Source organism: Emydura macquarii, unplaced genomic scaffold (genome assembly GCF_026122565.2).
Source record: "Emydura macquarii macquarii isolate MOO-44397 ecotype Brisbane River unplaced genomic scaffold, CSIRO-AGI_Emac_v2 contig_295, whole genome shotgun sequence".
NCBI classification, from domain to species: Eukaryota; Metazoa; Chordata; order Testudines; family Chelidae; genus Emydura; species Emydura macquarii.
In genome coordinates, this window is record NW_027130432.1 from 14,493,552 (window position 1) to 14,506,413 (window position 12,862).

The following is a 12,862-nucleotide window of genomic DNA, read 5'->3' on the forward strand; positions in this document are numbered from 1 at the left end:
GAGCAGGCTCTTGGGTAGGGAGCATTTTTTGGTTCAGTCTACAGCACCTGGCATGATGGGTTTCTGATCCATGACTGGGGCTCTTAGACACTACAGTAGTACAAATTATGATTATTATTAATAATTGGCTATTCTGACATGAGCAGAAAGGCAGGAGGTAGATAGTAAGGGGTGAGGGCAGCTCTCTGAGGTCCATGTCACTTAAACCCTCCTCTCTGTGTGCGTGAAGTTGTGGATTAATCTCTGTAACAAAGGAGTCTAGAACCAACTGCAGAGAAAGTCTAACTCTGAGGCAGAGGACATGGGCACTTTTGGCTGAAGGGGAGGGGAGGATTTGACTTGGAGATCTCCTGATTACTGTGTGCATGGCTTGTATGGAGCTGTGGAAAGGGTCTTTGAGTAAATTATTGGTGAAATCTCAGTTTACCCTGATATAAAGGCGTTAGTTGGAGCTGTGCTCATCTTAATTTCCTTCTCACAGAAGTAGCCATTCTCCTGGATAATGTCACTGTCCGTGAGATTGCCATTTGTGAAGGAAATGAGACATGCTTTCCCATTTGAACTAACCATGCATTGTCTGCGGGATCAGAACAGCTCCTTAAAGGGCTTATTGGTGGTGCTGGACAAACGCAGTTTGACACTTTAATGAAAGGTAAATTTTTATTTTTAACAGACAACGTAACTAGAAAAATGCCACATTGTAATAACATTCCGGCTGTGGCCAGCTTGGGCAGCAAGGCTGCTTTTTGAAGCCAAGGGGGCAGGTAAGGATAATGCATCAGCCTTCACTTGCCTTTCATGGCTTTTGCAGTTTGCTTCACTGCTGCCTGTACATGTGGCAGCTGCTGTTCTTGTGTGTACAGCTACGAACCCTTCTGTCCTGAGATGCACCTTGCAGTGACACCGTTTTTCAGATGCCTGAGGGAGCAGCTGTACCACATGCACAAACCGTTTCCCATGCGGCTAAGTGCACAGAAGCTCTTAGCAAAGAACAGAGCTCTTAGCAAAGAACACTTTTGTAGGACAGAGTTGTTTTTATCCAGCTGAATAGTTAAGGAGTGATTATCCTTTTTTTAAATTCTGTTAATGGCCTTGTGGCATCTGGACTACAGGTGAGCTCTGTTTAAGCAGTATACTGGCTGTTTGAAGCAGTAAAACTGACTGACAGGTTCCCCACTGCCTTCCCCCATGCGTGCACTAATCAGCACTGCTGCATGGTTCAGAGAGTTTTATTAAGATCATAAAATGGAATGTGGTTGAAATAGCATCTTCCATAGTCATGCTTAGATTAGTTTTTCCTTATTGGGGACATGGGGCATAATACCGTTTTCTATTGGGAAACCTAATCTATGTCCTATGTGGTAGCAGAGATCGGCTACCTCTAGCGGCTGTGATGCAACCCTACTTCAAAGAGGAGAAGGCTCTCAGTTTAGTGCAGTGACTGTAAATTTCCTCATATGTGCTCCCCTTACTTCCTGGGGCTGCTGGTTCCCTGCACTGCGAATGTGATGTCTGCAATTTGTGCATGTGCAGCTGCACGAGCACCAATGGGAGAGCTGCACCCCACCCACGAAAGACTGAAGGATGCTAGATGCAGGGCTGGAATTGCAGCTGTGCTGCAGATCCCCTTCCCTGCTGCTCTGGTGGCTAGATCAGCAGGTTAATTTTATTTTGTTGTAAGGGTGGAAAGGAGCTCTGACCCAGTTGGCCAAACAAAATATGAAACTTAACAAATGTGATGGAGTAGAAACCCACAAAAAGCAATTAGTCTGGTGAGAAGGATATTTGAGTGAGGAGATGGTGGGGAGAATAATACATAGAGGGGTAGGTGGGCAGACAAGACAAGTGATCAGGAGGGAGAAATCCTTGTATGAAAATTTCCCCTCAACTCTTTGTTCCAGTGTATTTAGCATATTGATTCATAATTTTGTTGGCTTATGATGAGGTTGCCTTCTAGAAAGTAGCATCAAACTGTGTGGTAGGTTAATTAACCTCATGGCTCTTTAGCTGGTCACGATCCAAGACTTCCTCAACCCATTTGATCATGAATCTGTGTTGTTTCAAATAGAGCCTGTGCTCTTTTTAAAATTGCTGGAGAAAGTGTGCTCTGTATCAACAGTTCTACATTAAAAGTAGAATGAGAATGAATTATCTGCAGCAGACTGAGTTTGACTATGTGGACAGGTAGTACAGGGCAAACTGAGGTATAAATTTACCATGCACTAAAAGGTCTATAGTGCACTTTGCTCTATTCCTGTTTCAAACTGGGGTGCTTCGGTGCACAGTGTGGACCTTTAGGTGCGCTGTAGCAGGGTCCACATGGCCAGCTAGTGTGCTGTAGATTTACACCCTAGCTTGCCGTGCACTAATGTGTATTTCACTGCAGCATGGAGCTTTTTTCACACCTGGAATAAAAGAATCACTGTGTACACGTTTTTTCATCTGATTCCTTGGAAGCACCACAATTCCATGCCTGCGAAGGAGGCCTGGAGGTAATGTTTAACACATCAGGAATAATTAATAGTCGAAGCCTCAGAAGGTGCTAGAAACTTTCTCCTCCTTCCTGCCTGGGTTTACTTCTGTGAATCTGATCTTCCGTCAGTCGGGGAAAAGGGCTAGTGATGATCCCTGCGCTAGTTACAACCCCAATCCCTTACATATGCTGATCCACTCTTCTATATCTGCAGTGGGCCTCTGTCATCTTAGCAATGTGAATCTCCTTTCTGCGACACCCTCAGCCCTGAGGCTTCAGATGCTAGTCCTACTCTGAGTGCCGTCTAGGATCAGAAGTGCAGCCACAGTGCTCCTCTGAGGAGTGAAAGAGCTTTGTGGACGCTGGTGAAGTGGCATCACATAAAGGGATACACTCTCCATCTATAGGGTTTGAGGGCAGAGGGGCAGAGAGCCCAGGAGGCAGATTGGGAGAAATCTGGCAATGAATAGCCTTGTGAGGACTTGTTTTACTCCTGGAGTTCTGTTAGTGGTGATTGGGGAAGGGCATCCATGCATCTTGTCATTGCCCCACATGCTCCATGTGGTGGCAGGCAGTTAGGTGGAAACCAGCCCTTCTCACAGATGCTGCTGATGTCCTTCAAGTCTTAACACTAGCGTATGTTCTTGGAGAGAGAAGACTGAGTTGCTGCTCTATGTGAGTCATCTGTGTGTCTCTTGTTGGAGCCTGGAAGTAGATAATATGTCTCATGTTTCAGGAACATACAGTGCAGATGCCTGAGCCTTGGGCAGGAGTTCTGTAAATGTCCACCAGCCAGCATAGCATGGCCGTGCTCTCTGCTCTGGGAGTGGTGTCATTCCTCCTGTTTCTAGAAATGCCTTTTACATGTTCTGCTCCCTAGATAGCTTGACTTGGTAACTTGGAGCTTTTGGTGCTGTTCAGAACCTGTGACGGAATAATCTTTTCATCCCTACCTTAGCAAATATAAGAAGCCATTGTTTATATTTAATGTCTGCCTCTTTTCAGACTTGAAATAAAAAGAGAACTCGTAAACTTTTCACTTCTGTTAAGTTTGCAAATATCAAATTTGAAGTAGCAAGGTTATTTTACCTCTGTATTTGGCACTGGTGCAACTGCTGCTGGAATTCTGTGTCTAGTTCTGGTGCCCACAATTCAAAAAGGATGTTGCTAGATTGGAGAGGGTTCAGAGAAGAGCTGTGAGGTGGTTAAAGGATTAGAAAATATGCCTTATAGTGATAGATATAAGGAGCTCAATCTATTTAGTTTAACAAAGAGAAGACTAAGGGGTGACTTGATCACAGTCTGTAAGTACCTACATGGGGAACAAATAGTTAATAATGGGCTCTTCAATCTAGCAGAGAAAGGTCTAACAATCCTTGGCTGGAAGCTGAAGCTAGATAAATTCAGACTGGAAATGAAGCGTAAATTTTTAACAGGTGTGAGTAATTAACCATTGGAACAATTTACCATGGTTCATGGTGGATTCTCCATCACTGTCTATTTTTAAATCAAGATGGGATGTTTTTCTAAAAGATTTGCTCTAAGGATTATGTTGGGGAAGTTCTGTGACCTGTGTTTTATGGGATGTTAGACTAGATAATCACAATGGTTCCTTCTGGCCTTGGAATCTCTGAATATGGCAGAGGAAGCTGAGCACCGCCATGCTCGCCATTGCTGCATATCTGAAAAACCGCTTCCAACTCCAGCCCTGTTTTAGTGCAAGGTACAGTCCCCGGGAATTGTACAGGGAGTTTAATGCTCAACTCCACAGCTCCGGCTGGAAAGGAGAGGTAGCCCCATGTCAGCCCACAGCAATATAAAAGCACCGTGGTTTCCAAAGCAATAATATGTGTTGAACTGATGCTTTACCCAGTGGCTCCATCGTGGAGTCCTGAAGTGACATGGGGGAGAAGCAAAGGAAAAAGGGGCTGTTTTTGTGAAGCTTAATGCACTAAAACTGATGGGAGAGAGTGTCTGAGAAAACTCAGACTCCTACCTGAATCTTTGTCAAACCCACAGGGTCCAGGTAGAGGGAGAAGTTAAATAGGTGGCTAAGTCCAGGACCAGAGCTGGGATTTACTGAAATGTAGTAACGTTTTGTAGCATGTTAAGCCTGTAGGCACGTGGGGAAAAATCCTTTGTCTTTTTAATTCTAATATTTTTTCCCCCCACAGGTATAGCCTTTACAGACCTCCCTGTAAGTACAACTATTTTCAGTATTTAATTAGGGTTGCAAATTGAAGGGAGGGGGACAGGTAACTGGGATGTGTGATGTCTTCTGTTTTAATGCCATGTTAAAGGAGTAACACATGTTCCTAAATGATGTATGTTTCTCGCTTGCCTCAGTTGTATTGGAATGAGAGCACTCCCTTTTATGAGACTGCCAGTCTCATCACTGCCAGATGTGTGGTTGCTCACAAGATCCCCTTTGAAAATGGTTACCTCTCCTGGAATTCCTGCTTTATTACATGTTAAATGGCTGTCTCCTAAGATCAGCCTTGTCTGCAGGAGCTCTGTGTAGTGTTCACTTGAGGTTCAGTGTCTGACGGTGCACTTTCACATCTCTCGCCTCGTTAATGGAAAGCACGCTTGCTTGTTTGGCATTATTGCCTCTAAACTCCCCTAGCTCCCATCCCAATACTGCAGCAAAGGGTCTTCCCCTTTCCAAGGTAGTGATTAGGGGTTGGGTGTCTGTGTCAGGAATGCTCAGTTGTTCCTTTGTATTTACGTCACCTTACTCTACCATCACCTATATACTCATTACAGCTCCACTAGCAGTTGGCAAGCCCTGCACACACCCTCTGTAACCAGCCATATGCAGTGCTACCTGTGAAGAAGCAGTAGGCTCCGCTCTCTAGGGTTTGATAGCCACTTCTCAGCTCTGCCAGCTTGAAATGTGTCAAGCTGCTCTCAAATCAAGATCTTCCATGTGGTTTTGCACTCTAGATAGTTGGGGGATTATAAGAACACAGCTCCCTAAACAATGCCAAGAAGTCCAAACTTTGTGAGCATCCTGCATGAGTCTCAGTTTTCTGCTTGCTCCTTGAATAATCTGTTCATCTGTAATGCTTCAAACATGCAGGTGGGTTATATTCCTCTCTATCCTGAGATTGCAGGGAGTCTAGTTAGACCTTGGACAGTCTTCATGTGCAGCTATAATAGGGTTAAATACTCACCCTGCAATCCTCAATAGATATGTAGTTATACAGATTAATGCCTGTGTTCAGCGAGGTCTATCCTTGGTTCTGAGTGTTGCCTTTCAGTTAAGGCTCACAGCTCTTAGGCTGTCAGCTGAACAAGTCCTGCGGTGATGCTCCAGAGTGGACAGTACATATGTGTGCAATAGTGGCTGACAGTGAGGGTATTTCTTGGCCATTATTGCTCTTATAGGTCTAATAGAACATTTCCTTCTAGTCTCTTTGCCCTGGCACCTAGACCTCTGGGGTGCTGCTCATGTGATGTTTTGTGCACAACATCAGTCTCTTCCAGGAAGCCAATTCCCAGGATAGGATCCAGTGGGGAAAGCAGGACTTCGTTGTGAGCACTGGTAGGATTTGTCCTTGTGGATCTCTCACCACTCAGTGCAAATGAGACTGGAAACAGTATAGATAACCAGTGTTACTTTCTTCCAAGTGTGAATGTACTGGCTCTTCCCAAAGCCCTCAGCCTCATACCTCCGGGGCACCAAAGGCATGTCCGCCCCTGCATGCCATGCTGTCCTACAGACTTCTTCCCTTCCGCCTGAGCCTTGCCCTGCTCTCCAACAGAGCACTGAATGAAGGAACAGAGAATTCCATGTTCCCATGCCACAGGGGCGTTGAGCACATCACCTCCAGGCACTCCAGTTCCTGCCTAGTAACTCGAGGGGGGCGTGAAAATCACTTCTGCTCTAAAGCCTATTTGGAAATGAAGTGTACCCATCCAGTTGTGGGTGTGGCAAGGGGCAGGAAAATGCTGCAGAGCAAGCACTTTCTCAGGAGAAGCAAAGGAAAATGGGTTTCTCTCAGTTGGTGACTGACAGCAGGCAGGGTCTTACCCATCCAGGCCCTTCCTCCTTCGCAGCTCTGGACACAGGTGATGGCAGCAGGCTGCTGCTTACAATTTGCTGTCTGGATGTTGTTTTCTGTCTGCTGACTGGTAACTTGCCCGACCTCCCCTGACCCTCGATCTCACAGTCCCTGTGCTGCCAACCTCACCCACTGCCCTCTCTTTCCCATCCCCAGTTCCTGCCCCTCAAAGTCTCTTCTGCCTTCCTTCTTTTCCCCCACTCCCTTGTTCCTGTTTACTACCCACCTTCTTCCCTTTGCCCTCCCCAGAGTAAAACAAACAGAGATAACAGGCTGTGTGACTTCTGCTGCTGCTGGATCCCTCTTCCCACTCCTTGGCTGTTGGGTCTCTTTTTAGACAGGATGCTCTTTAGGGGCATAGGCACATCTTCCTCAGAGTCTTAAAATGGTGCCCAGTGGGACTGGTCTCTGATCATAACCGAGGCCTTGGACTGCACAGCAGCATTATTCCAAATAAGGCACTCTTTACACGCCTTAAATATAGACGTGCTTATCATCAGTACAGCTTCAAAGGGCTTTAGGCATTAGGTAATGTTTACACATAAATATATCAAGGAAGACTCAGTCTAGATGAGTTGAAACACAATGTGCATTCGTTGTAAGGTACAGCAGAGAGAACACAGTATAAAAGACATTAAACATTAACCACATGCTTCAAGTCCTTCACCAGGGCTGTGAAAACTACATTCTAGAAGTTTTGCTACAAATATGAAGTGGAAATATGAAGATCTTCAGAAATCTTAACTGAGTGAGCCTTGAAGGATCCAAGGGTCTCTGATCATCACAGGGTTTGTCCTGTTCTCCTGAAATGGGGTTTCTCTTTTTACCACACACATCATGGTGTGATGTTCCTCTTGGGCACTGGGTGTAAAGACTCCTGCCCCACCCCCTAATTTATAGCCCATTCTGCTTGAAGCAAACTTTCTAGAGAGCACCAGTGAGACAAACAGGCAATAAACAAGCTTTTCCTTGACCAGTTGTAGGGAAGTTGTGGAGTTGAATTCACTCTTGGGGTGACTCTGACTTCATTGAGCTTACACCAGGAATTTAAGTTGGTCCTTCAACACATTGGTTACCTGTCTGGAAACAGTTTCCTTGCAGAGAGTGCAAAACCAATTTGTTTTCCCTTACTGGTACCGCTGGGCGTTAGCAGTACTGCTTATAGTTTAGGTGGAAAGTGCAAATTTTTCCAAACTCAAGAAGTATAAATGGACACAGTCAACTCACAAATTTATGTATCTGAAAACGTTTATCTACATGAGATTATTATCACTGAAAAGTTAGCCAGAGACAACTTCATCAACAGGGAATGGGTTTAAGTGAATCAAAAAAAAAAAAAAAAAAAAAAAAAAAAAAAAAAAAAAAAAAAACCCGCTCTTGAACTGAGTTGAGCATCCACATGGGTTTTCATTGGTTTAACTAAATCAGTTTCAATTTAAACCAATGCAACTTTCTCATGTATCCAAGCCCATACAAACTCAGACAGTCTAACCTCTCCTGAAAAGACCTTTATAAATATCAGAGAGCAGAAAAGCCCTTGCACATTTTTTCAGGACGTGTTTTTAATGTCAGGCAATACTGTTTAAAGGGGGCTATATTTATAAGTGTTTTAAGTCAAGATTGGATGCTCTGGTGATTGTTTTGGGGAAGCTCTGTGGGCTGTGTTACACAAGTGAGCCGGTTTGGTTCCTTCTGACCTCGGAACCTAAGAGTATATCAGAAATGGGAATGTTTAAAAAATTTATACTGATTGTGTCCCTTTAATACCTGCCCCCAGTTACACCTACACTCTGGTGAGAGTTGGGGCAGCCAATTGTGCAAATAGAGTCCTAACGATGCAGATCAGCTCTTCAAAGGCACCTCACCCAGGAAACCTGCTCCCTGTGTGCCCTCTGCCAAAGACTTTGCTAGTTTGTCTCCCATTAGCTTTGTAGATCCAGTATGTTTCCAGTGGGTTGAAGCCAGGCTGCTCTCAGGGAAGATGGCCCCTTAATTGCTGTGCTGAGAATGAGGCGGTGGGGGGGGGCAGCAGCGAGGGGGTCTGTGTTAGAAAACCAAGAGGAGTCCAGGGAATGTGGATAGCAGGAGGTAGACTGAGCGGGTGCAGGGGATGTGGTGTGACAGAGGGAATGTACACGTGAATGCAGGAGGTATGTGGGGAAGAAGAGACGTGGAGGGAGTATTGAGGGAGAAGGTGAGGCAGGATAGGCAGCTGCCCCACTAGGTAGGGAGAGGGGCAGAATGGTAGCTCCCTGCACCCAATGGGATCAGAGACTTGAGTGATGTTTGCTCTAATCAGTGAACAGAGAGACTGCATTGTGTGTTGTGAGTCTGCATTGTGATCCCGAGATGACCGCTCTCAAGCCTGCAGCTTCCACTAACAGTAAAAAAATGCAAAAAACCACCGTGACGTTTTGTTTTCAATGTGTCATGATTTTTGGGTCTGACTTGTGGCTTTGGGTGACCTCGGGCTGGCGATACTGAACCAGGTTGGAGACTGACTGACAAGATGATAGTCTTTCATTGGAGGTTTTTCCTTATTGCCAGTTCTGTCTGAAAAGGAGGGGATCTCTAACTCCACTATTTAAATACACAATTTCCCCCATTCTGTCTTCTCTCTGGTGTTGTAGTGTGCATATGTAGCAGCCCCTAGTGGTAAGGCACGGAGTGGTGTGAGCTGCATCTTAATTAGCCCACCTACATACCCCACCAGTTGTTCTTGCTCAGGGATGTGACAGAAAGGAGATGTTGAGTCAGTCAGTGATGTAGCCAGCTTCATTTCCTCCTTTCCTTTCCCAGCCTTGGGGAGAAGTGGGGTGACGGGAGGGACAGGGGGACGAGTGTTGTATGGAAAAGCCACTTCCATTCCCTACCTTGGCATTTCAAACTCTAGAAACGTACAATGCCAGCTGGTCACTTCTCAACCAGCTGAACAGCAGCTAAATGCAGATCTTTTCAGAGGAGAAAAGCATTCTCCAGTTCACTGGACTTTAAATGCCAGCTTTGCTTGGAGATTCTTTGGGGAAGGGAGAAGTTGCACTGTCTCATCTCCCAGCATACCTATTGCTTTTAAAACCTTAGAGCTGAAGGAAAGGTCCAAAGCAGTTCTTCAGTTACTTGTTTCCTCAGAGTCCAGTGAGATTGCTTATCTGTGGAGAGTGAAGCCTGGACCGTCTCAGGCACTGACATTACCTTGGGATAGATCACTGGCCATGTCCTGAGAGGTGTCTCAATGGAATCTCCTCCTGTTCTTTTTGGTTGTATTTCACGTGGCAGCTGGAAAGTGACACTCACCATTTAACACTCATAAGTGATTTGGAGGTTTCAGGTACCTCAGAGTGGCAAGTAAGCTGTATGGCCACCTCTCCGGAATTCCACTGTGCCTTTATTCCTTTAACTTGCAACAGTGCTGTAGAGGGAGGTGGCATCTCTGGCTCCAGCACAGTCTCCCATATGGTTAAGCTGGAAGGACCATATGGTCATGCCTAGCATGTGTAGTCCAGTGTCATGTATCAAAAAAGAAAGGAACCGTGATCGTCTCTGCAATAGACTTCTCACCTATACTTGGACTTCTGTGACTGTTCATAGTTACTGAGCTGTGTTTCTCTGTGTGATAGCACTTGGGCGGGAAGTGCAGCCGTTGCCTTTGGAACTTGGGGCCACATGACGACTTGTATTCCTAATGTGAATATTTAGCTACAAGGCAACAGAATTAAAGCGGAAAGATATTTACTCTGTCAGTGGTTTCCAAACTGTGATCCTCAGATCACCACTGCTTCCTGGAGCACTTGCTGATGGCCCATGGACAGTGAGCTGGTCACATGGTGCCACCTCTGCCCCTTTTTTCAATTACTATATTACACTGACTCCTGTCTTCCTGCATAAGTCATTGCTGTAGCTGCCAGGGATGTGATTGTGAACAGGAGGAGAAGTAGCCAGGAGACGCTCTAAGATATGGTCTACATAATGAAATATTTGGCGAGCCCTTGCTCTGCATGTTTCCCTGAGTTCTTCCACATGCCGCAGAGATTGGATACCTTACTGCACTGTTCTGACACTCTCTGAAGGTTTTGACTGGGGCAGGATTGGTATGGGGCTAACTTAAATGGCATCCATTTGCTTGTACTGTGTTGGGTGACCCTCTCCCCAAACTTCGATCACATCATTTCAACCCTCCAGAGGCTGAATTATGTGTTAGTTGATGTTTGGAGAGACTGTTGGAGTAGCACAGCCACTTGGGAATGAAACTGAACCCTGGATAATGGCCTGGCTGGTTTGATTGGCTTGGTGGCTTTTTGGCATCCACAGGGAGCTGAACTACTAACTACAGTGCCGTTACTACCCCACCTGCTGTGCTGCATAGTCCTTTTGCAGGTTTGATTGTGCTCTTGAAGGGGATCTTTCATCGTTCCCCTCTTGTCCAGAGATGCAAGATGTTTGGATAGCAGCTGTCTGCCAGGGAGTGGGGAAATGAAGGTGAAAGTGTTCTCTAGAATAGAGAGCTGGGGAGCCTGTCTGGACCAACTGTATAGTTGGGTCAGCTGCTGGCAGGGGAGCTCTCACATCTGTTGAGTACCTGTAGTCCCCCTGCTAATACGAACGTTTGTCTTTCAATCTTTTTAACTGTCTTGGCTCCTGAATTGTGGTAGAAATTGCAAAGCGCTCTGGAAGCACAGATTGACAGGTCACACCCACTAGTTGTGACATAGATCTCAGTCTTTTGGGAAGGCAGCCCGTGTGCTGGTTTCATGCAACACCTTTTCAGGCAGCAGGAATTGGAGGCTGTCACTAACCTACAGAAGCCACAGTTGCCCCTCGTTCCTTTTATTACAAGTCACGATTTTAAAAACTAGTTTCCCTGCCCTTGCAGCCCCTTCCTGAGGGCCAGAGACGAATCCACCTGCTCCTCTCAGGGCCCCTCTGAAAGGGTTGGGAAGTGTTAATGTGGGTGTCTTTCTTTTTTGCAGTCAAATCTCTATCCCACTGTGGGGCTGCAGACGCCAGGAGAGATCGTAGACGCCAACTTCGGGCAGCAGCCATTCGTGTTTGACATTGAGGACTACATGAGGGAGTGGCGAGCAAAGATTCAGGGCACCATTAAGCGGTTTCCCATAGGAGACAGACTAGGCGAGTGGCAAGCAATGCTGCAGAAGTAAGTCTCTGCTGCAGTCTTCCTTTCTTCTACTTCTCTAGGCTTAGAAGTAGCACCTGTCCGACAGTTGCTGCAGAATGAGAAATGGTAATGTGAATTCTGTCATGCTCCCTCACACTGTGTGACTGACCTGTGTGCCACAGTCCAGGGAGTCCTGCTTAGTATTTAGAGGCAGGCTCTTTAAAGCATCACTAAGTGTTCTTCTAGTGAAGAGCCAAAACCTGATCTGTCATTCCTGCCCTGCTCAGGTTCACCCTTGCTAAAACTTCACTGATGAAACCCTTTCCCATTCAAATTGTTAGGAGATATTTCAGGATGGTGTGATTAAGGGATTGGTGTAACTGGAGTTTAAGGCCTTGTCTGCACTTAAATTTTAAGTCAGTGTAGCTATGGCGCTCAAGGGTGTGAAAAATCCACGGCCCTGAGCGCCGTAGCTATGCCGATCAAACCCCATTGTAGGCACGGCCAGGTTGATGGAAACATGCTTCCATCAATTTAAACCTGGCTGCACTGAAAAGTTAGGTTGACCTTAACTGAATGTTAGGGTTTCAAGTGTGGACAAGCAACAATCAGTTAGGTAGTGGTGTTCCTACAGTGATGGAAAAAACACCTCTGTTGTCATAGGTTGTGTCTGCACTATAGGGTTATGCCAGCTTACCTATAGTGCCTTAGCTGTGCTTCTCTAGCCCTGTAATGTAGATGTGGCCTAATTCAGCCCTCCGGAGGCACAAGTCTCTGAAGGGAACACATGGAGTTCATGTCAGCTAGGCACTTGGGAATGTTCATTTGGTGCTTTCCCTCTACGAGCCTCGCTTTAAGTCTCGTACCCCTAGACAGGGCCAAACTCAGCTCGACTTGAGGCAGCCAGCCCTCCCTTTCTCCTCCCCCGTCAGTTGCAGGGTCTTTAAGGAGTGCATAATGCAAATTTCCCTTAATTTGTGGCATAATTATGCTCCAAAGACTAAACTTCCATTTAAAAAAAAGTGTCTCGTTTTTCTGGCTTTGAATTGAGCCTTCCACAGGGGGACAGTGTTTGCTTGAGTCTGCAAACAGCCTGAAATGACCACCAGGAATGGTGTGAATTCCCCCCGTTCATCCTGATGGGCTGGTGTGTGAAACTTAATGACTGTTTAAATGCTCATGTTCACTTCACTGATGATCATTTCGGTA

At 45.9% G+C, this 12,862-nt stretch overlaps 1 protein-coding gene across 4 annotated transcripts in view; it reads left to right on the forward strand.

Moving 5' to 3' along the window:
- RANBP10 (RAN binding protein 10) overlaps positions 1 to 12,862 on the forward strand; it is a 155,049-nt gene that overhangs the window by 112,183 nt on the left and 30,004 nt on the right. For 3 of the 4 annotated variants that reach the window (XM_067553055.1, XM_067553063.1, XM_067553071.1), the window contains exons 5-6: positions 4,648 to 4,670; positions 11,508 to 11,692. In XM_067553055.1, coding sequence (XP_067409156.1) covers positions 4,648 to 4,670; positions 11,508 to 11,692 — 208 coding nt within the window. The remainder of the gene's footprint in view (positions 1 to 4,647; positions 4,671 to 11,507; positions 11,693 to 12,862) is intronic. The other variant, XM_067553080.1, reaches the window with a different exon arrangement.